Source organism: Trematosphaeria pertusa, assembly GCF_010094035.1.
Source record: "Trematosphaeria pertusa strain CBS 122368 unplaced genomic scaffold BU26scaffold_13, whole genome shotgun sequence".
Lineage (NCBI taxonomy): Eukaryota > Fungi > Ascomycota > Dothideomycetes > Pleosporales > Trematosphaeriaceae > Trematosphaeria > Trematosphaeria pertusa.
Genome location: NW_022987224.1, coordinates 859512 through 880529, shown reverse-complemented (window position 1 = coordinate 880529; position 21018 = coordinate 859512). Strand labels below are relative to the sequence as shown.

The window sequence follows — 21018 nt, the reverse complement described above, 5'->3', positions numbered from 1 at the left end:
AGTACTATAGTAATATGTTACTATAGACTTTATTATAAAGCTACCTAGATTAATTAAACTTATGTTATAAAGAAAGTATAATACTATTTTAGTAATTATAGACTAATTTACTAAATACGTATACTTTTATATAACTAGTAAAACTCTTAAGACTAAAGAACTAGCTTATAAGGTAAGCTAATAACTATTTAGCTAATATAAGATACTAGAATAAGTTACTATAGATAGAGATAAATTATTTACGTCTAAGTTTTAGAACGCGCTACTTAACTAAATAAGAATAAGTAATTAAATATTAACTAGCTTTTACCTATAGACTAATAGCTAAATAGAATAGATAAACTAAACTCTAGAAGAATACCTAAGAAACTATATTAACTAAGAATAAAATAACTAGGTTAAGCTACTATCTATAGTATAGTTAGTATATAATATAGTAAAGTAAGAAACTATAGAGAGAACTTTCTATTAAGTATATTATAGCTATAAGGCTAGAATATATAGATCTATAATATATATAGCTATAATCTCTTTAAAGATAGAGAAGAAGAAATGCTAAATAAAAATAATCTATAATAAACTATAAAAAATAGTAGAAAAAATAACTTAACAAGCTAATAAAAAAAGAATTAAGAGACTAACCTTTAAGAAGAGAGGTAAAGTTTTTATTCTATAAAAAAACTTACGTACTAAATAATCTAGTAAAAAGCTTAACTACTTATAAGTAGAACTGTTTAAAATTAATAAATAACTTAGACCTATTAACTTTAGGCTAAGACTACTACTAATAATAAGGATATATTCTATATTCTATAAGTCTAGACTTAAACTAGTACCTAATAATATACTACTTAATAAATAAACTAAGGTAGAACTAGACTAGAACTATAAGGTTAAAAAGATACTAGATAAAAAGCGTATATAAGGTTAGTAGAAGTACTAAGTTAGGTAGAAAGAATACCTACTAGAAGAGAACACCTAGAAACTACTAGAGAACCTTAAGAACTACTCTAAGAAACTTAAGAAGTTTTATTAGCGCTACTACCTCTAAGATCTAGAGACTAGAACTCTAGATTCTCTAGATAACTCTAGTTAAATAACTAAAGAGAGTTAACTAAAAAAATAGAGAATTATAGTTATAAAGGTTACTATATCTTCTACTTTAGCTACTCTAGTTTCTTAATATTAGTAAGGTTCTTTAAAAGTAGCGCGTTATAACGCTACTATACTAGCTCTAACTACTTTTATAAGCGTTTACTATAAGCGTTTATAGATTACTAGAACTTACGTAAGAACGCCTTCTAATAACCTAGCTTAGCGTAAGAATAGTCTATTTTTATAAAAAGATAGGCTTCTATACACGCTAGCTTAACCTACTAGATTTTAGTAAGACGCTCTACCTTAAGACTAGTCTTAGACTACTAAAAGCGTAGATTAGCTACTAACTAGTCTAGCTTTTCTACCTCTTTCTAGTCTAATACCTTATTATAAAACTAACTCTTTATAATATACTCTAAATAATAACTAGAAGATACCTCTATAATATAACGTAGATTATAAAAATAGTAAGTACTATAAAAGTTATTAGATATATTAGCACTAGTATATAGAATAAGGTTAGTATAGTAGTAATAGTAAACTATTAAAGACTTAGTACGTATAGGTAGTATAGTAAAAATAAAAGAGAAAGAGAGAGTATAATACTATAGAACTATAGGTAGTACTACTCTTATATAAAAATAAGATAAAATAATAAAATACTACGCCTAGAAATAGAATAGAGCTTTAGAATAATATTTTAGAAAAAGAGGTAGGTATTATAATTATAGAATTAGAAATAGAGCTAGCTAGCCTAGATAGAGAAAATAGTAGGCTAAACTTAGAGTTATAGAATAAGAGATTATATATAGAGTTATAGAAATAATTAGAGTTACGTAATATAGATTAGATAGATTAGAGAAATTAGAATCTAACCTAGAGAATTAGACTCTAATCTAAGCAAGCTATAGAAGCTAGAGACTTAGCGTCTAATTTAGCCTAGAAGATATATATATATAACTAGAAGAAGCTTACTTCTTATAGCTTCTTATAGTTATTACTTTGTTTATTAAATTACTATAAAGACTTATAATTTATAGTATTATTACCTCTACCTCTTTATTACTAAAGATTCTAGCCTAAAGTATACTACTTACCTCTTCTTATAAAAGTAAGCCTTAGTTTTAGTTAAGAGAATAGCTTATAATATTTAGGTTTATAACTTATTATTAGATAAAGTAAATAATTAGTTTTAGTAGTAGATTTATCTATTAAGAGTTCTATAGTCTAGTATTAGTATTCTTAGCTCTTTTTATAGTATTCTTAGCTATTATTTTACTTATTTATTCTAGAAAGTAAATATTATAGCCTAGGCTATATCTAATCTTTAGTATACTAGGTTAATTAGGTTATTAATAGGCTTAGCTATAGCTAGTAGAATAATATTAATTAGAGTAGTATATAGATTCTAGGTATTCTAGGTCTTCTTAAGAAGGTCTACTAGTATAACTAGGTTAAATTATTCTAGAGGTAGTACTATACGCTATCTATTCTTAATATAATTATTATTTATATTTATTTTAGCTAGGTAATTCTTAGGTTTTTAGCTTAGTATATTAGAGTAAATAGTCTTTAAGCCTAGTTAGTATATAATCTAGAAGTTAAACTATAAAAGAAATTCTAACTACTAGACTTAACACTAGCTTAGAGTTTTAGTTAAGATAAAGTATTCTAGATTCTTATAGTTTATAATAACCTTAAATAGTTCTATAATATCTTATAGCTCTAGTCTCTATTCTTTAAGTATCTTAATAATAGTAAGAAGCTTCTTATTATAAATTTTATAGTTATATTCTAGCGTAGTATATTTACTAGAAAAATAAGTAATAGAATATAGAATACCTTCTTTATTATATTATAAAAGAACTCTACTAGAAGTCTAGTTAGAGGTGTTAGTTTCTAGAATAGTACGTCTAGTATAATTAAATATAGCTAGTACTAGAGCTATAGTAAAAGCTAACTTTAGATTTTTAAATACGTTTTACTAATTATTACTCTAGTACTATAGTAAGTCTTTTCTTATAAGCTTATTTAGTAGGCTAGTAATCTTAGAGAAGTTCTAGATAAAGTATCTATAGAAGTTAGCAAACTCTAGAAACTTTTATAGGTCTTAAAGATATAGAGATAGTAACTAATCTTTAATAGTTTAAACCTTAGCTAGATCTATCTTAATACTCTCTAGAAAAACTATTAGGTCTAGATACTTTATTTTTATAGTTTTAAACTTATATTTATAGATATTAATTTATAGATTTATATTAATTAATTATTAGACTATCTTCTAGACGTAGCTCTTATATTTCTTATAATTAGCTAAATAGATTAGAATATTATTAAGATAGGTAGTATACGTTTAGTCTAGTAAGTTATATAGCGTATAATTAATATAGTTCTAGAAGAAGGCTAGAGTATTATATAGTCTAAATAGTATAATAAGTAACTTATAGAGTCTAAATTAGGTAATAAAAGTAGTTTTTTATTTATAGCTCTCTATAATAACGTACTTTATAGGCGAAAGCCTTACATAAGCAAACCTCTTACGATTTCTTAGTAAGAAAAATTAACGAAAATTAACCCGTTTTTCTTAAATAACTAAGCGAAACTTTAATATTTTTCTATAAAAATTTATATATATATTCTTTATAGTATATTACACCTACTACTAAAGTTGTACTAAGATATATTACGTAATTAAAAAGCTATACATATTTAAGTAACTTTTAAGAAAAAATCTACTTTTCTTCTAGTAAGTACTATTATATCTCTATAATAATCTATAAAACTTATAGTATATAGTATCTATAACCTAATAAAGGTTTCTAGAAAACTTCTATAGAGCTAGCTCTTCTAGGTATAGCGTAAAAGAGATAGAAGTTAGAAAAATATCTTCTTTAGAGTTTTCTCTTCTAACTATATATATATATAGGTAATCTAGCTATATAAACTTATTATTATATAAATTATAGTAGGCTTTAACTATATAGAGCTTATTAACTAATAATATATTAGCCTTAAGTAGTTACTTAAAAGTAAAGCCTTTTTAGTAGTATAGTATAAAAAGATAGAAAGATACTAAAACTATCTTAAAATTATTACTTCTAAATATATAGAAGGCTTATAGTATATATAATCTTATAGTATATAACTTTATATAGCTTAATTATTTATATATAACTATAGTTAGAGAAGAAAACTCTATAAAGACTTTTTCTAACTTCTATCTCTTATTACGCTATACCTAGAAGAACTAGCTCTATAAAAGTTTTCTAGAAACCTTTATTATATTATAAATACTTTATACTATAAGTTTTATATATTATTATAGAGATATAATAGTACTTACTAGAAGTAAAGTAGATTTTTTCTTAAAAGTTAGTTAAATATGTATAGCTTTTTAATTACGTAATATATCTTAGTATAACTTTAATATAAGATGTAATATACTATAAAAAATATATATCTAAATTTTTATAGAAAGGTATTAAGGTTTTGCTTAGTTATTTAAGAAAAACGAGTTAATTTTCGTTAATTTTCCTTGCCAAGAAATCGTAAGGCTTTCGATAATATAAGGCTTTCGATAATATAAGACTTTTAATAATATAAGACTTTCGATAATATAAGACTTTCGATAATATAAGACTTTTAATAATAAAGTACGTTAAGCTTTTCTATAATATATATAATAATAAAGACTATAATAGCTTGCGCGCTATAGTACGTATAGCTAGGTAGTGCTAAGTGCGGCTTCTCTCGCCCTACTAAACTTTTTCAGGCGCCACGTGCACGACAACAAACCGCCTTAGTAAGCTCAGCCCTACGTTTCTTTGGGGAGAATTCGCGCAGTCCACCAAAGAGTCCGCTCAACGCCAGGGCACCCGCTGTAGTCCCACCGCCCGATCCACTTGACCAAGACGGTAATTGAAACCTACTTAATTTGCTTCGTTTCCGCTAACCGGTAATACAGGCCTCCTAGCACCTCACGTTCGTTCTCCCCCGCCCCCTTCATAAGGTCTCTCTAGCCGCGATGCCCGTTGCACTGGAACTTATCGGCCGCGATTCCATAACGTACAAGTCGGCTTCCAAGGCAGAATTCAATGTTATCAATGAGGTAGCATATGTCCGCGCGGTTAAGGAGCTATACCACAACCTCTGGCAGCAGAGAGCGTCGATCGCAGCTCTTACCAGGCACCATCTTAGGCTAGGCGCACAAGACACCTGCACCGTTCTGAACCCAAAGGAATGGATCCAAGGCAGCTTCAATGTCTGCGTCTTTGTCGAAGTGACTTCCCACGGCTTATCCAGGAGGCTTGTCTTTCGCTGCCCCATGCCACACAAGCTTGCTGAAGCCAGATACCCCGGCACGGTAGACGAGAAGCTCAGTTGCGAGGTAGGCGCGTATGTGTGGGTGCAGGAGAAATGCCCTGATATCCCGGTTCCTCATCTGCTTGGCTTTGGCTTCTTGGAAGGTGGTCATGTAAGCTTCCTCCCTTCTTACCAGTGCTACGCTAATCTTGGGGGCGCCCAGTTCACACACATTGCACAGCGACCGTTCTACGTTCGTATTATGCACATGTTCTGGCGCTGCATCTATAGCTTCCTTCGATATCCAATCCTCTCGCACTATATTCAAAGCCGGCCCGGCGACGGCATACGCTCAGCATACATGCTATTAGAAAATATAGGCTCCGAGACAGGGGAGATGCTGTCAGCCACGTGGGAGAAGCACAAAAGCGATCCATCCCGGAGGCAGAGACTGTTTGTTGGCATGTCCCGGATAATGCTTTCTCTCGCCCGTGTTCCCCAGCCGCAAATCGGCTCCTTCCGGTTCAACCACGACGGCACCATAACGCTGACAAACCGGCCCTTGTCCTGCTCGGTCGCAATCCTGGAAAACGACGGCGCAACGAGAACAATACAGAAGGACAACACATATACATGCACCGAGGCTTTCGTGTCAGAAATGCTCACCTTCCACGATCATCGCTTCCTCAGTCAGCCTAACGCCGTCTACAGCGCAGACGACTGCCGTGGTCAAATGGCGGTAAAGACGCTGCTTCGTGCGCTCTCCCACCGTTTCATTAGACGGGAATACCGTAACGGGCCATTCGTTCTACAGCTTACCGACTTCAATGCAAGCAACATCTTTGTCGACCAGGAATGGAACGTCACATGTTGGATTGACTTGGAGTGGATCTGTGCCCTCCCTGCAGAGATGCTCGATGTACCGTACTGGCTTACTGGGTGCAGCATTGACGAAATATGTGACGAGCGTTATAGCGAATTCAAGAAGGTACGAGAGGAGTTTATGTATATTTTGAAAGAGGAGGAGCGCATGGCCATAGTAGAGCATAATGTTCCAATATCGACGGTCATGCAAGATATGTGGGAGTCAAGAGGAGTGTGGTTCTGGCATTGCTTATCTTCCGTAGACGCTATGTATGTTCTGTTGGAGCTGCACTTATGTCCCTCCGGGTCTCTGCCCGTTGACATCGAGAAGGCTTTATCGGACTTTTGGTGTAGAAACTCGGACGAGATTGTTCAGAAGAAGCTCGCGGATAAGAAGAGGTATGATGGTGAGCTCAAACGTTTATTTGGCGAAGGAGCGGCTGCCGGGGACGTCTGAAGAATCCATGGAGGTGTCGAATAAATCCGTTGGCGCATCAAACGAGTGAAGGAGCGGTCAGGAAGCGTGGTTGATAGATGACTAGACAGGTGTAGACCCCCGGGTATTCGGCTCGAATTCCTATCTCCGCTGCCGTCATTTACTTTCCTCCCTCTGTTCTTTCTCCCTTGCCTCTTTCTCCTTCTTCTCTCTTTTCTCCCGCCTTTTAGCTTGAGCGCGCTTGCCAGACGAGTCAACAACTGCTAAGTCCTTAGGGTTTGCTAGTATAGCGGTCTCGACGACAGCATCACCGTACTCTCCCGAAGAGTGACCACCTTCGGCATCGGCCATCTATGCTGTCGTGTTGCTCGTGATGCTGGTCAAATTTGTTGGTATAAAGAGCGTCCGTGGTGTGGTGAGATGGGGAAGTGGTGGAGTATCACAGATGGACCGAAGAATCGAGTCTTATAATGGTGCATCCAGTGAGCGCTATCCCTAACCCCGTTATCCGCGTACGGGAACAATGGGACGGGATGTTCCCTAATGCGGGCTGGATTTACGCGGCAGGACTCTCCCTGCATGCGTTCCCTTCTGTGCACAGCCAAGCCAATCATGGCTGGCGACACTGGCGGCACGGGACCTCGAGGACGCATGCTGTGTCGCCAAGAAAAGCCCGCTTCGATGCATACGCACCTAGAGCCTATCGTGAGGGAGCACAGCGACCTGCGCATGCCACCGGCCGAGCGCGGGGTATTAGGACTCGCTTCTCCGAGTTGACGGTACGTTCTACCGCTAGCTTCCAATGCGTCGCCTTCGCTGAGCCTGCGACCCTTCCGCACGCTTATTGGATCGTTTGGCCGGGAATGTTGAAGGCGCCCGAGTCTGCAGCTTCATGGCGTCTGATTCCGCTGTTGCGAAACTTCGAAGTCCGTCCCGACAAGTGGACGCACTGTCAGTCATTGCGAAGGATCAGGCAGGGGTCATGAGAATGCTCTTATGGTACGTCGATCGCGCTCACCGAGGAGTTTCTGAAGGTACAGGAGACATACCGGATACGGACACGCCAGGTGTTGGGACAGGGATGAGCCCAGGCCTGCGACATCGACTCTGTTCATGCTGATCAGCCTTGCGAAGCCGAGCCCGATGATGCTCTCTCCCACGCCACGATCAAGGCACTGATCTCAATCGCCCTACGACATCGAACCAGCACGATTAGAGGTTGGGCATGCGGCCATTCTGTTGCAATGGCCCTGCTTGGACCCCCGCCGAACGAACGCGACGACTTCTCGCAGCCCGAGATGGACATCCCCTTTTCAGGGTGGAGCAATAGCCCACACAGGAGCCATCGAGTCTGCGAAGCTAAAAGGTGGTGTGGTATTCTGATGCGCTGTTAGAGGAGTGTGCGGGTGTTGTCGCGGTTGGCATCATCGGGCGCCGGCAGGTCTTTGTGGCCTGGTTGCTTACCGCCCCTCCTCAGACTGCGTCCTAAGTCGCGCTCGCTAGCAATTAGGGCCTTGCGCTCGTGGTTGGTATCGACATCGGCGAGAGGAACTTGTCGCGCTTCGCTGCGGGGGAGACGTTGTGGAGGATCTCGGGGCGTCGGCAGCGGGGCGTAGGAGAAAAAGAAGATGGTGTCTCCAAGGAAAGCAAGGACCTTTGCTGGACCCTACTAGAGACGAAAGAACCAGTTCCTGAGCATTCCGTGTTCCATGATGATTTTTTCGAGGATACTTGCGAAATAATACAGAACAGGAACGAAGCCAAAGTTATTCAAGATATTGCTCGGTTAATCGTCCCTTCTGCCCAGTCCTTAGCCGTACGTGGCGCCAAACATCTCAAATGCTTAATCGAAAGTGTCAACGAAGGCTAGAATAATTCCATTCCCCTCCTTAGGCCTCGTCCGCAGCCCAACTATGATGTGGGATTCAAGCGAACCGCGTTCACGGAAGATCAACTGTCCAAAATAAAGCCCATTTTAGGCGACATCATGGACATGTCTTTCTTTAGCTCATTGAGGAGTCGTCTTAGCCAAATCGCCTCTTTGGTTGCTTGAGGTTGTCCCATGAATTCAGCTTCGCAAGTTGATAGAGCAACGATGTTTTGGCGCTTGGATTGCCAGCTAATTGCTCCGCTCCCAATATTGAACAGGTATCCAGCAGTTGATCGTCGAGTGTCCTGACAACCGGCCCAGTCGGCGTCGGTGAATCCTTTGAGCATCTGAAGGTGGCCTTTGTACGTGAGCCTGAGGCCTTTTGTGCCCTTGAGGTACCGTAGAAAGCGCCGGGCAAGTTTCATGTGTTGCGGTCCAGGGTTCACCAGATGCCGACTCGATTGCCGGAGTCATTGTGGCAATCACGTGACTACCACGTGACTGCTCACGATGCTCACGGTGAGCACGGTGAGCACCTCATGTATATAAACTACCTCGAATGCCCTCTGGGACATTCGTATTCAATCTCTTACAACAATCCAACTCTTACATTGCAGTTGATCACGGAACAGATTGTTTACTCAATACTCTCTCTTTCAACTGTACCCGACGTCCTACTCCCATCTGCGAAAATCAACCCCTTGTCTCTTTGGTTTACCAGTTCCGCCCAACACCCCAGCTAGCACGACGAACTGTTAAGCCATTGGCATTTAACAGCATATACGACACTGACAGATTCTAATTCATCAAAGTTGGGAATGCATCTAAGTTGAATTAACTATAATCTTAACCGCCGTCTCGCCTGTATCCCCCCATTCGAGCTGCACTTCCGTTTTCTTATCCGATCACTGCCTGCTGTCCTACGCTTGCGCTCTGGCGTATTCCGCATCTGTGCAGCTATGCGCTCACTTCTCCGGGGTACCTTAGTCGTAATCGGCTGATCCTTGACCGTAGGACGTCGTTGTCCGGTATTGTTGAGCGCCCCGGCCGACGGCAACTGCAAAGTGGCATTCTGGGCACGAGCGTTCAGTTGCTGTTGGTGTTCTCTCTTGCTCTTCGGTTTCGACATCCCTGACCCCGCTAGGCCAAGAGAAGACCGCCTGGTGGTACGGATAGGCCTTTCGGTGGAAGCTTGCTCGGTCCTAGGTGCCAAATTCGCATCATTGCTCCTTGCAGCGCGTGACGTGCTTGGTTTCATCACTTTTGAGGAACGCACACTCCGAAGGACTCGGCCTCCTGGCACTTCCGCTGACCGCGGGCTCTCGTTAACGGTAGACAGCCGGGAAGTGCCTTTTGTCCTCTTCTTCTTGCCTCCCGCTCTAGCTATCCCTCCGCTAGGGGCATCAGCCTCTTCGGGAACCGTAAATAAATTATGGCTGTTTGTACCATCGTTGTAGACGCTAGGCGTTGGTTCCGAGTTGAAAGACCTGGGGCTAGGCAGACGGGGTGTTTGTTCATCGTTGCGGACTGCATTAGGCTGCGGTTTGGACGTTCGGCGTTTGTCCTCCTCCTGCTCGTCCAGGAGGTCCTCGTGCATCCAGGTCATTCCGGGCAGCTCGCCCCATGCAGGATTCCAAATCCCGTCTTCGATCCAGTTCTTCTTAGTGCTTTCGTAGGCCATGGCGTCGATGTCAATCGTTCCAGTGGCCCGTTCGAATTGAAGCTCATCTCTAACCCATTCGCGCTCCTTAGATACCTGGAAGAGAAACTGGTGGTAGGGTCGAGACGCTGAAGTATCGCGTTCAGATGTAGCCGCTGGCGCCTCGGTGACATTTGGTGCAGAAGCACGTGCTGGTTCTTCTGTGGCAGTATCTGGTGCTTTTCGCACCAATCCAGCGAAGATATTTAGGAACGGCTGGGCCTCCGGCTCCGGCGCTGGCTCTGGTAAAAACTGTGGTTCGGGCCTCTTTTCATGACGCCAGCGGATGGTGCAGATGTAAGGCCCTCGTGTACCCTCGTGTGAAGAACGCCAGCGGTTATCCGACGGCTTGGCTCCCTTTGGCCAGGCCGGGCCCCATTCCTCCTTCCAAATGCCCTGTTCTACCCAACGGGCTCGGACGTTGTTGTCGGTGTTCGCTTCCAAGTCGGCCGTTTCATCATATGGCAGCGTCTGCCTCCGCCCGTAGCGCTCTTTCTGTATCTGGTATATGATCCGTTCTGTCTCTCTGCACGTCTGGCTATCGAACTGGTCGGACGGTATCGACCGTTGCATGGCACTACACCGGGCTTGAAGCGCCGCCTCATCAGCATCGGGAGCTTCGGCAGGGCTCGGAGGCTGCGTCGTCTCGCCCGATGATGGGTAGGGCGGTGGAGGGTCGTTGTAACGCTGCGCTCTCTCAACGCTAAGCCGCTCTAGATCTTCCTCGAACTGTTGAAAGGTAACGTCGGCAAAGCCTTGACGTCGGCGGCTGGGGCCGTTAATAATGAAGAAGGCCATGGTTATGACGGTAGGAAGCGGGTGCGTAGGTGGGGAGGTGGAAGGATGCAGCAGAAGTAGCTAAAGATAAATATGCAGGAAGAGGGTGCAGAGTGAACAAAGAAGCGAGCTCGCCCACCTCTTGGCGCTCGGGGAACATCAGTACACGATGTTGAAGCGGGAAGTAGAGACTTTCGCGCGCATGTCTCATGTAAGTTGTAGCGCTCCAGGTTCGTCTTGTTAAGCATCAGCTGACGTGCCCTTTAGCCAAATATCGTTGAATTCAAGGCAGTGCAAGGTTTTGGAGGAACGCACCTTGAAATCTTTGCAGCTCTCAGAGAGGGCAACATCAACGACCTAATTGAGAAAGAGCTGTTTCTAAGAGAGCCCAAATGGGCGGAGGCTCTTCTCCGCCAGATGCTCCAAGCGCTCGATTACCTTGCGTTCAAGGGCATTGTGCATAGGGATGTTAAGCCCGCGAACATCCTCTACCAATCTCTATCAGGCGGTAGCTATACCTTTCAACTTACGGACTTTGGCCTTTGCAATTTTATCGTTGCCGCCCAGACGTTCGCTGGATCTCCCATGTTCATGGCACCCGAGTTCCATTTAGGGATCCAGCAAACATCGAAGGTAGATGTTTGGTCCCTTTTTGTCACGTTAGCGTACGCATTGAACGTAAGTGAGTTCCGGAAGAAGCGGTTCGACACGCACACGTTGCGCGTCAGGGCGGCACAGGAGGCTGCGAATGAGGCTGGCTTCCATCCTATCCGAGCCATGGTGATCGTCGACCCGAAGGCACGAGCCTCGGCGGCAGACATGCTCGATGCGCTCTTCCACGGGGAAGGGCGTTCGACTCCTCGCGATCAGATGCAAAGCGCTCCTAAGGTAGACAGGAACGCATCAACACCGCGAAAAGAGCAAACGCATAGGATCAAGAAAACCGTTGCTCAGAGGCGCCATGGCCAAGAGTTCGAGGGTTTTGTGACCACAGCGAGGCGCAAAATGCCTGGCGCATTTCAAGATGACGTCGTTGAAGCTTTAGGAGGGGTGCAGGATCGGCCCCATTTTACCTAAATCTCATCTCTCTCGTGTTACGAGCTGTCCCCTTGACTGAGAACAAAGCTTACTTTCGTAAGAGGAGGCAGGGGGTATGCTTCGGACACGGATTATTCAGGGACAAAGGGGTTGAGGCAATGAGACTGTAAATCGCCGGTCGCAGTAGCAATTTATTGAATAAAGCAATAACTACGAGGAGCCATAAGGAGCGAGCTCCTCCGGGTTACATGGCCTTCGGCGGTAGTGTAGTCATTTCCGAACAGCTGACGAACTGTATATATATTAGCATCTTAATGCCTTCTCTATATCTCTTTACTTACGCATAACAATCAGGCTCACAAGGATAGTCTTGTCGTCAACATAGTGCTCTCGAGCCGGCTCATTGCCCTTGCTGGGCTGCCTGTCATCGCCTCCGCCACTGTTTCCCTCGCTGCTAGTGTTCCTCATGCTATTTGTAGCGGTGTTTGCTAGAGCGACGGATGAATTGGATGCTGACGCTGCCATATTTGCGGATGAATCGTTACGGCTTCTTTGTAGGCAGAGTCGTTGCGAAAGAGTGTAGACGAGAGGAAGGTGTTGTAGCAGATGGCGAGCTTATATTGACACTAGCTCTGCCAAGCGGTGAAGGCGAATGTGAGATACATGAGCGGCGCCGCGTCGACTTTCATTTGGATAGGGAGTTCGTTGATAAGCCGCTTAATCCAGTGCGTGAACGTGGTCTTCGCCGTCTTGTTCCCAAAATACACAACCGTCTGCTGGTCCGACCCACGCCACGCCTTTGCTTCCATTCCCGCACACGACGAGCAGGACCGGGAGAAAGGGTAGCCTCATCGGCGTCCTAGCGCCCCCGAAGGACAGCGGCGCGAACCTGGCTGCGCTCCCGTACCACACCGCCAGCCATATTCCTAGCCGAGCCTTTCCCTCGGCACGCCGGCGGATGTCAACCTTGGTTTTCATAGAACGCGCACCGTGCATCGACTGGTTGAAGGTCCGTGGCCAGTCGAAGCCGCCCACGAAGTCGGCGATGCGGACGGCGGGGTGCCTCTCAAGCCAAAGGAGCAGGGCGCAGTCGATCGTTTCGTGGTATTCTCAGCGCCGACATGGAGGGTGCTAGGCACGGTGGGGTGCAGGGTCGAGCGGGACGTGTGTATGTAGCGTATGATGGTGGTGACGATGTCGCGGATGGTGTTGAGCTCGCTATGGAGAGCGGGGCCCAGCATCTTCCCTTCATCGGCGCCGAGTGACGGGAGAGCTGGCGGGCCCCTCTGGGTCGCCACTACAACCCTGTCGTCTGCCGCAAAGCGAGAGTCGTTGACATCAATATCCGCTTTAGCTCCTATAGCAAATATCCCTCTCCTTGTATGACCCTCCAAGCATCGTCGAAGAGCGTAGCGCCTACGCACTCTCTGTCGCCTTCACTGCGTCCTGCAGTGTCGTAGGTTTAGAGTTATCTATGAGCAGGTTTCTTGAGTTTGAGGCGGTTGTTGGGATTTTCGACGAGACTCGTGGATCGCGTACAGCTGCTAGCGCATGAGCTTCGTTTTCGTGAGTCTTAGGCGACAGACTGTTGGTCCCTTGCGCTGAGCCTGACCGTGAAGGACATCAGTACCGTTGGTGCGAGAGCTTTTCACGCCGCCGCAGCGTAGCCTGCACTGACCTGCGTGCGGATGTATCGGCGTCGATCTCGTCGGACACGAAGGTGTCTTCATGGCCTCGAGCTCGCCAGTACTTGGCATCTTGCGGTCGGTGTTCGGGTCGACGTCAGCGAAGGGGGCTCGTCGTTGCTTGCAGGGAAGACACTGTTGAGGATGTCAGGGCGTCGACGGCGGAAAGGAGTCAGGATGCGGGTGGTCATGTGACCGCCCACATGCCGCCGTGGCGCAGTCTTGGCGCAAGGACCCAACAGCTCCAGCGGTGCTTTTCTCGTCCACCGCATCAGACCTAACCTTCTTGCTTCGCCCCGCTCCCAAAAAATTCTGGCCTACCATCATGATCGAAGTTCTGAAGACTGCTCAATGCTTTGCACCGGTTGACGGAAGTGTAGAGTTCATGTATACCCGAATTCTTTTCCGCCAGGACGGCATCACCTTCTGTGCAAGGTCACCCGATAGATTTGGCGGGCGGGAAGTTGATGTCAACAAACTGGAAAACGTCAGGCCTATCCCCTCCGAGTCCTACTGCCCCCTTCTCCCCTCCAATTGTGCTATTGCACCGGACCCCGATCGATGTTATATCAAAAAACCAAACTTGACGTCGTTCGATGGGGGAGAAGATCTCGCCAGCTTCGTACTCCAGGAGCTTGCAACTTGCGAAATCATCCGAAAGCAACCGCATAGAAACATTGCGACATACTACGGCTGCCAGATCTCTGACGGTCGAATTATCGGTCTATGCTTTGAGAGGTACCGAGAGAATCTGATGGACAGGATCAATCCCGGCCACCTCAACAAGTCTATGTTCATTCTCTCAGGGGACCGGGCCGCAGAACGGAAGAAGGCGGCGCATTATCTCCCCGGCATTGAACAAGGAATTCGGCACCTGCACGGCCTCGGCCGAATCCACAACGACATCAATCCTGCAAACATCGTAATCAGCGAGGACGATACACCAGTCATCATCGATTTTGATACCAGCAGTGTCCCAGGGACAGAACTCGACAAAGCAAAACGCACATACGGATGGTTTGACCCACATGTGTGTGTGTCACAAAAGAGCAATGACTTCGATGCTCTGGCGGAATTGCGTGTCTGGCTAACTGGTTCCTCGCCAGCGGAGTTTCAATTTGGGTGGTGAATTAGTTATATGTTACGAGCAGCTCGAGAAGAATAAAGGAGGAATAAGGGAGTTATATTGTTCTATCAATACTCCTGTAAAGACTGTTGTAGGTAGTTGAAAACCGATAAGTGCTACGCCGGTAACAGTTATGCTCCATTATTTCCACAGCCACCGCAAGGCGCCTAATCTACCTAATCCTTCTTCACATAGCTGTCTGAGTGCGGGCAGTCGGACGAGCCGCAGTCCTTGATCTTTTTGATCATACCGTAAATAGACCTGAACGTGCAGTTGTTGACAGGTGTTTGCGTGTCGGTGTTGGGACTAACGGTAGCCATCTGGAAGCGTGAATGGTTAATATAAGAGCCATGTCAACATAATGGCCTTCTACCTTACCTTACGTCAGAGCCGGAGCTGGAAGACCCTCGTTTGGCGAAGCGGCGAAAGCCGACCGAGCGACAGGCGGAGAGCCTCATACTCGATCCTATACCCACACCCAAATCAACGCCTCTTCCGACCCCTAGCGGCCATGGTTCCCGTTCTAGAGCCAGCAACGGCCCTAGCCTTGGCGCTCCGGACAGTGGTCGCAAAGGCTATGCTGCTAGAACCCCAGGCCCACCTTCAAACGACCTCCTGGATGGAGAAGGTGATGACAATGATGCATATGCTCGGGAAACAGTTGAGGAGCTACTGCAGGCCCCAAGACAATTCATCTCTCCTTTCAAAGAAACAAGAGGTGAAAGAGATATCGATCCGGACTCAGACAGGCGTGAGAAGCACAGGGAAGGAAGTAATGAAGGGGAAAGCCACGAGGACGAAGTCGATCAGGTTGATGAGGTGTCCCGCGGCCCTCCGGCGAAAACTTCGCTGCGACGTAAACGCCGCGCTCGTCCGGCCGGGGCAGAGAGGCGCGGTCCATCACGAACTACTCTTAGGCCACGGGGTTCGTGCACATGAACTCTTCCCAGATCGGACCTCCGGCGCAGAACGGACGCGCTGGCACATGCTGCAAGGGAAATGATGCATCGCTACGATAACATCAATGTACGTATCCTATCCTTTCCAACAAAAGACTGAACTCTGACCGTGCCATTAGGACGGAGCTTCATAGCGCTTGTCCCTCTTGACGAGAGTCCGCCGGTGCCTGATTGGTGTTCTTCTGTCTCGGCCGAGGCTAATCCAACATCGGCGGTTAAAAACTGAACCTGCACCCTATTGGCTAGGCGAGCTAGACTGGACGCAACTGCCGCATCGCAAACTATCTCTACTCCAGCTCATTCCCGACACGTCCACTCTTGCTGAACCGCCTCCATCCTTAAAGCCGTCCTCGATGCGGGCGGTGACTTTGAGCCGCCGCCCGACCCGCAAATCCCTACAGACTACCTGCAGACTACCTGCAGAAGCCTCGAAGGCAGCACCGCGCATCTGAGCAGACTCAACTTCCATCCTCTCTTCTCCCTTCTCCGCCCACATCCTTCTCCAGACCCAAACGAAAGCACGCTGCGCTCGCAGAGGTCGTCCCTCCAAACGATTCGCGCCCGCCCAAGCGACAACGAGCGCCGAACGCACCCACACCCGTCATGTCACAGGCCCAACGATCGCTGCAAGGAAGGCAGGGGACACGAACAAAGCGCCGGCGGTAGAGGATGTCATGGACCCCAATGCCACACCACGGCCAGTTCGTGCCAGGCACTGGGGCTGTTGTGTGGGTGGGCAGAGGACGCATTTCTAGGTTGGTTTTCGGATAGAGTTCTGAAGCCAGAATGAAATGAAATGAAAGATTGTTATGTCGAATTTGAAATCGCAGCTCCCTGCTCAAGTTCCCACAAATAGAGGAGCATCCAGTATAGATGCTTCATTTGATACCGTTGACGCGAGAATGCGTTGGCACTCAACCTCTCCAGCCGTGTTAAATACACAGGCATCTAATTCCCCCGCGCTTTGAATTCGACGCGCATCTAGCTCCAGCCGACTCCGGCTAGGGCTCTCAGTTCCACGCCAATCCTAGTTGCCTACTTTCTGAGCCGAGAGGCCCGCACCTTGCTTAGGGATGCCGATAGCTTAGGTAATCGGTCAACCCACCTGTGGGCTTCTTACGTCTCGCCTCGTCTCGTCCCGTCTTCTCCTTTCCCGCCTTGTATGGAATTTCCACTTCGCCCCCATCCCATGGCATCTTCCAACGACTGGTTTTACGAGTTACTTCAGAAGGAGAGAAACTAGTTCTCTTCAGACACGTACACACTGTCACCTGAGCAGAAGTCTGCTTTCACTCCGAACACTCATCCGATTGTAAAATCACAAGACCGATATCATGGCGTACCAGATCAAATACACCTCCACTCCGATCACAGCTGGGAGTAGCTCATCTGGCAATGCCCCGGGGGGAAACGCCCCAAACCCCAGCGGAAACGCCCCAACAACCACTGCTTCCGCCAGTGTGAGCGCCGCATCTTCCAGCATCACCCATACCGTCGCGCTTGACGGTGGCGTGAACCAGGCGTATTTCGAAAACAACTCTTCCACGTTCACGAAGATGCGTCACCATTCATACCACCGGTGCATGGCCAAATTCTCCCCACAGTGACAATCATGTCACCATTCTTCTGATCCTGGATCAGGGCCGTGCGGTCCAGGTTAACATAAGAACTAGTGAAGGGGATAGAAGGAGCCAGCTTGTGTAGAAGCTGGTGAACTATCAGCATTCGTCATCAGAGATCAAGTTTTTTGATTACGATCTTGGTGCTCGCTCCTGTAAAGGTCATGACTCTGTATAAGGCGGTTCGCTTTGAATGGTCTCTTCACCAGTATCTTTTCTCGGCTGGTGGCTCTGGTTGTCACTATTGGGAGTATGGATATGCCCCGTTGATTTGAGATTTCTTGCTTGTTGCTAACTTGGCGAAGCTATAACCTCTTGCGGGTGATGGCATCGGATCCGGGTAGGTTCCACTTGCATTCTGATGTGCCAACCCATGCTTGGGGGGTTTTCGGGAAGTGGTATTCTCGTCTGGGTCCGAGAGACCCAACCAGCCTATTCTTTATGGCCAGTTCCAGACCTACGCGGAGTGGTGGCAAGATTGGTTTGGCGAGGAGGAGGAGGAGGAGGAGTAGAACGATGTTGAATGGAAGAATCGGAACAGCAGAGATTGCTCAGGTAAGGATCGTTCTTTTACTCCTCCCCGCGTCCATCACTTGTTCCTTTTGGCTTTTTTGTTTTCCTCCTTCCTGAGGCAGTCACTCTTTTACTCTTTTCTGGGGGGGCCATCCCCGGCGGTGGTTGAGGTTTAAAGTCTTGTGCTCGGCTGGTCTAATTAGTACCGTACGCTCCTCATGGCAATATACTTACTATATGTATCTCTGCCCAAGATAGTAAGCCTGTTCTAGCAATCGAGCCTGAGCCTTTTCGCTGTCGTCGAGCTCATCCAATAGACCTAGGAGTTTGGCATTCCAGTCATTCTCATTTCGTATATTGATCTCTAAAGCAACCCTTTCAAACAGTCTCGGGTAAAAGCCAGCGGAGTTCCAGTCAATGAGGCAAAGAGAGCCATCCTCCAACACCAGAATATTTCGAGGGGCGATGTCGAGATGACAGAAGATTAGCGGATAACCGGTAAGTTCAAGATGGCTTCTTTTTTCCAACTGTCTTCTGTTGTAGTACTCTTCGATGTCTGATACGGTAACGGGGGCGATTAAATCGTAGTCCAACCAGAGCTGGCCAAAGGCAACGCCACCGTGAAAAGGGCCGGGTTTATTTTGTCGTACTTGTTCGAAATGTTTCAGAACCTTCACCATTGGCTCCAAATAGATGTCAGGATCTTTGAAGGAGGACATGGGTCGGCCGTTGATGTATTCCATGATAAGATAGCCATTGAGGCCACTAGCAAAGAAGCGATAGACTTGGGGAACTCGTATGGTTGCCAGATCAAGAGTCTCATATGCTCGCTGTTGGTTGCGGGCCTCGAATTCGGTGACGCCCATTCCGCACTTGACAACTGCATCTTCTGAAATCCTGATGACTGAAAGTCCTCCCTTCAGTTCGCTGATTACGTTTCGGTCTGGATTGGAGCGTGAACAATGCCAGATGATTTCGTCTTCGGTGGCCGTGTTCCATTGGAGAGCCATGGTTTGATGAGCGGATCGGATAACAATTAAAGGTATGTATATCTTGAAATGGAGTTGTAAGAGCTGGAGTGGTCATGAATCTCGCTTTGCGGCAGAGGACAGGGTTATGGTGGACCAGAAAGAGAGGGATGATGCCCGCCAGCTCTTCCCATCACTTGGCGCCGAAGGGAAGATGCTAGGCCTCCTCGATCTCTATCGCGAGTTCAACACCGTCCGCGATATTATCGCTATCACCACACGCTTCACACGTCCCACTCCGAAGCGACGTAGAACGACCACATTCACGACCCGATCCTGCGCCTTTTCGTGTCTACATATATATTAGAGTAAACAATTACTCGCCCCACGCGCCAAGGGTAGTCACCCTTGGCCCTCCCGGGCTTAACGCAAAAACCGGGCTCAGTGCAAATTCAACCCCGCCGTCGACTCGGAGAGCTTCAAAAAGACGGGTTTTTTATAGGAAGATGCTCTAGTAATGATTGAGACTTGATTATTATATACAAATCATCGTTCTTGGCCATTTTTAGGCATTTGCCACTGAATAATCGTGAACGGCGCTGGCTCGGAGGGCTGGCTCTGGGTATCGCCAGCACCATCGGAGGTACCTTTCGCGAATGGGGAGTCCTTTGCAAGTACTGCCGCGCGCGCGTCGCTAGCGTATAATACTCCACCTGTTTGTACATGTCTCCTGTCAACTTGTTGTCGCTTTTTACGAGCGTTGGCGGCTTTTGTGGCTTCCTGAAGTTCGCCCTTAGTAACGTTAAGCTCGAAGCTTTGAGCTACAGTACCCTTGAAATACTTGCGCATCTTTCTTATAGGTATCCTCTGGTGGTTCTCCATAGCGTTGTGTAATTTCTTCGCGACGTAGAGCGTAGTAGAGGGTGTATACGGCGTGTGAGGGCTCGAAAACGCGTCGCGCGCGCGCGTAGTGGGTGGAGTAGCGGGGCGCGCGTCTTGAAAGCTGGGAAGTCGCTGTAGTACTATGAGTGGGTTATATGGCCATATACCCGTCTTTTTAAAGCCGCTAAGTATAGTACTCCTCTTGAAAGCGCTCTGGCGGATTTCCTGTACGTGCGCGAGAAATTCTACCTTGTTGAAGTCGTCGCAGCCAGCCCGAACAGCAATTTCGACCAAGCGTTTGTGGGAGTGCTTTAAGGGCTAGAAAATAGTCCTATTAAGAGGCTGTAACTCATGCGATAGGTGAGAAGGCAGAGCAAATGGGATAATATTGTTGGCGTCGCAGTATTCCAGAAATTGCTGGGTGAGGTGGCCACCGAAGCCGTCGAATATTAGGAGTCTACGCGCCCCTACCTGCGAGAGCTTCGAGTACTTATCGAAATAGCGAATCTAGTGTAGCGATAGCTTGTCGTTACTATAGCTAGAGTTGCTAACGCTAAGTAGGTAGTTATCTAGGAGCTTTGTGTAATTATACTACTAGCAGAGGTGTATTCGCGCCTTTAGGATAAGCAGAGGTGGGATAACTTGCCCGCCCGCGCTAATAGCTTCAACCGACGTTAAATAATCGCGATTTGTCTGTGTCGCGACTGTAATACCTTCTCAACTCTGTGAACTAAAGCAGACGACTATCTAATTACCGCCTATACCAAGGCAGAAGCCAGTTTCGTCGAAATTCTAGATGTCTTGTAGCTGTATAGCGTAGTCGTACATTACCTGGCGGAGCTTCTAGAACCAGCCCTCTATAACCTCTATAGTTTGCGCATTTACCCTATCTTTATCGCGAGGCTTCTGCTTCTGCTTCTTTAACTCTAGATTGTGTTTTAGAAAGCGTGAGACCTAGTCACGCCCTAGAAACTGTGCGTAGAAAGGTGGGTAAGTTACCGCGTTTAGGATAACTTCGGCCGCGCGATAAATTATCTATAGCATTAGCGCAAAGCTACACTGCCCGCAGCGCTCTATATAAAAGAGGAGGGCGATTTCCTATTCGTTAGAGAGTTGTTTATTTGTTAGATCCCTTTGGCTTCTTAATTGCCTGCCTTCGGCGCGGCGATAGAGTCGTGAGTA

At 46.2% G+C, this 21018-nt stretch overlaps 12 protein-coding genes across 12 annotated transcripts; 6 read left to right on the top strand and 6 right to left on the bottom strand.

Moving 5' to 3' along the window:
• Window positions 1–4900: 4900 nt before the first annotated feature.
• BU26DRAFT_522282 (uncharacterized protein) lies at window positions 4901–6979 on the top strand. Its single transcript, XM_033829749.1, has 3 exons — window positions 4901–5012; window positions 5063–5572; window positions 5624–6979. The coding sequence occupies exons 2-3, from the start codon at window positions 5123–5125 to the stop codon at window positions 6719–6721; spliced, it is 1548 nt and encodes a 515-aa protein (XP_033680177.1). The 5' UTR covers window positions 4901–5012; window positions 5063–5122; the 3' UTR covers window positions 6722–6979.
• BU26DRAFT_522281 (uncharacterized protein) lies at window positions 6400–7129 on the bottom strand. The gene has a single exon (XM_033829748.1). It carries the CDS (start codon window positions 7049–7051, stop codon window positions 6857–6859), a length of 195 nt encoding a protein of 64 aa, XP_033680176.1. The 5' UTR covers window positions 7052–7129; the 3' UTR covers window positions 6400–6856.
• Window positions 7130–9368: 2239 nt separating this feature from the next.
• Window positions 9369–11225, bottom strand: BU26DRAFT_77857 (uncharacterized protein). The gene has a single exon (XM_033836335.1). The coding sequence runs from the start codon at window positions 11065–11067 to the stop codon at window positions 9409–9411; it is 1659 nt and encodes a 552-aa protein (XP_033680175.1). The 5' UTR covers window positions 11068–11225; the 3' UTR covers window positions 9369–9408.
• Window positions 11216–12123, top strand: BU26DRAFT_568467 (kinase-like protein; the record flags this gene model as incomplete). Its single annotated transcript, XM_033833774.1, has 2 exons — window positions 11216–11257; window positions 11314–12123. 2 exons carry the CDS (start codon window positions 11216–11218, stop codon window positions 12121–12123), a joined length of 852 nt encoding a protein of 283 aa, XP_033680174.1.
• A 768-nt stretch (window positions 12124–12891) lies between these two features.
• Window positions 12892–13179, bottom strand: BU26DRAFT_408147 (uncharacterized protein; the record flags this gene model as incomplete). The annotated part of the gene is made up of 1 exon (XM_033822891.1): window positions 12892–13179. A coding segment is annotated over one exon (288 nt), but the record flags the coding sequence as incomplete, so codon positions are not given.
• Window positions 13180–13412: 233 nt separating this feature from the next.
• Window positions 13413–13896, bottom strand: BU26DRAFT_77792 (uncharacterized protein). The gene is made up of 3 exons (XM_033836334.1): window positions 13763–13896; window positions 13671–13691; window positions 13413–13625 (listed from the first exon to the last, which is right to left on the bottom strand). Exons 1-3 carry the CDS (start codon window positions 13839–13841, stop codon window positions 13501–13503), a joined length of 225 nt encoding a protein of 74 aa, XP_033680172.1. The 5' UTR covers window positions 13842–13896; the 3' UTR covers window positions 13413–13500.
• Window positions 13897–14041: 145 nt separating this feature from the next.
• BU26DRAFT_522277 (uncharacterized protein) lies at window positions 14042–15120 on the top strand. Its single transcript, XM_033829747.1, has one exon. The coding sequence runs from the start codon at window positions 14095–14097 to the stop codon at window positions 14896–14898; it is 804 nt and encodes a 267-aa protein (XP_033680171.1). The 5' UTR covers window positions 14042–14094; the 3' UTR covers window positions 14899–15120.
• Window positions 15078–16131, top strand: BU26DRAFT_77785 (uncharacterized protein). Its single transcript, XM_033836333.1, has 2 exons — window positions 15078–15921; window positions 15974–16131. The coding sequence occupies exon 1, from the start codon at window positions 15257–15259 to the stop codon at window positions 15896–15898; it is 642 nt and encodes a 213-aa protein (XP_033680170.1). The 5' UTR covers window positions 15078–15256; the 3' UTR covers window positions 15899–15921; window positions 15974–16131.
• Window positions 16132–17018: 887 nt separating this feature from the next.
• On the top strand, window positions 17019–17584 carry BU26DRAFT_522276 (uncharacterized protein). The gene has a single exon (XM_033829746.1). It carries the CDS (start codon window positions 17189–17191, stop codon window positions 17459–17461), a length of 273 nt encoding a protein of 90 aa, XP_033680169.1. The 5' UTR covers window positions 17019–17188; the 3' UTR covers window positions 17462–17584.
• BU26DRAFT_77771 (uncharacterized protein) lies at window positions 17550–18161 on the top strand. Its single transcript, XM_033836332.1, has 2 exons — window positions 17550–17723; window positions 17779–18161. The coding sequence occupies exons 1-2, from the start codon at window positions 17638–17640 to the stop codon at window positions 18101–18103; spliced, it is 411 nt and encodes a 136-aa protein (XP_033680168.1). The 5' UTR covers window positions 17550–17637; the 3' UTR covers window positions 18104–18161.
• Window positions 18162–18351: 190 nt separating this feature from the next.
• Window positions 18352–18990, bottom strand: BU26DRAFT_385958 (kinase-like protein; the record flags this gene model as incomplete). Its single annotated transcript, XM_033822634.1, has 1 exon — window positions 18352–18990. A coding segment is annotated over one exon (639 nt), but the record flags the coding sequence as incomplete, so codon positions are not given.
• A 510-nt stretch (window positions 18991–19500) lies between these two features.
• On the bottom strand, window positions 19501–19836 carry BU26DRAFT_508487 (uncharacterized protein; the record flags this gene model as incomplete). The annotated part of the gene is made up of 1 exon (XM_033827083.1): window positions 19501–19836. One exon carries the CDS (start codon window positions 19834–19836, stop codon window positions 19501–19503), a length of 336 nt encoding a protein of 111 aa, XP_033680166.1.
• Between the last annotated feature and the right edge of the window lie 1182 nt (window positions 19837–21018).

Coding starts and splice junctions, on each gene's coding strand:
- BU26DRAFT_522282 (XM_033829749.1), top strand. CDS start 5,123: ATGCCCGTTGCACTGGAACTTATCGGCCGCGATTCCATAACGTACAAG. Junction 5,573..5,623: donor GCTTCTTGGAAGGTGGTCAT/GTAAGCTTCCTC, acceptor GGGGGCGCCCAG/TTCACACACATTGCACAGCG.
- BU26DRAFT_522281 (XM_033829748.1), bottom strand. CDS start 7,051: ATGGCCGATGCCGAAGGTGGTCACTCTTCGGGAGAGTACGGTGATGCT.
- BU26DRAFT_77857 (XM_033836335.1), bottom strand. CDS start 11,067: ATGGCCTTCTTCATTATTAACGGCCCCAGCCGCCGACGTCAAGGCTTT.
- BU26DRAFT_77792 (XM_033836334.1), bottom strand. CDS start 13,841: ATGCCAAGTACTGGCGAGCTCGAGGCCATGAAGACACCTTCGTGTCCG. Junction 13,692..13,762: donor GCCGATACATCCGCACGCAG/GTCAGTGCAGGC, acceptor CTTCACGGTCAG/GCTCAGCGCAAGGGACCAAC. Junction 13,626..13,670: donor CTCAGCGCAAGGGACCAACA/GTCTGTCGCCTA, acceptor ATGCGCTAGCAG/CTGTACGCGATCCACGAGTC.
- BU26DRAFT_522277 (XM_033829747.1), top strand. CDS start 14,095: ATGATCGAAGTTCTGAAGACTGCTCAATGCTTTGCACCGGTTGACGGA.
- BU26DRAFT_77785 (XM_033836333.1), top strand. CDS start 15,257: ATGGCCTTCTACCTTACCTTACGTCAGAGCCGGAGCTGGAAGACCCTC.
- BU26DRAFT_522276 (XM_033829746.1), top strand. CDS start 17,189: ATGGCGTACCAGATCAAATACACCTCCACTCCGATCACAGCTGGGAGT.
- BU26DRAFT_77771 (XM_033836332.1), top strand. CDS start 17,638: ATGACTCTGTATAAGGCGGTTCGCTTTGAATGGTCTCTTCACCAGTAT. Junction 17,724..17,778: donor TCTGGTTGTCACTATTGGGA/GTATGGATATGC, acceptor AACTTGGCGAAG/CTATAACCTCTTGCGGGTGA.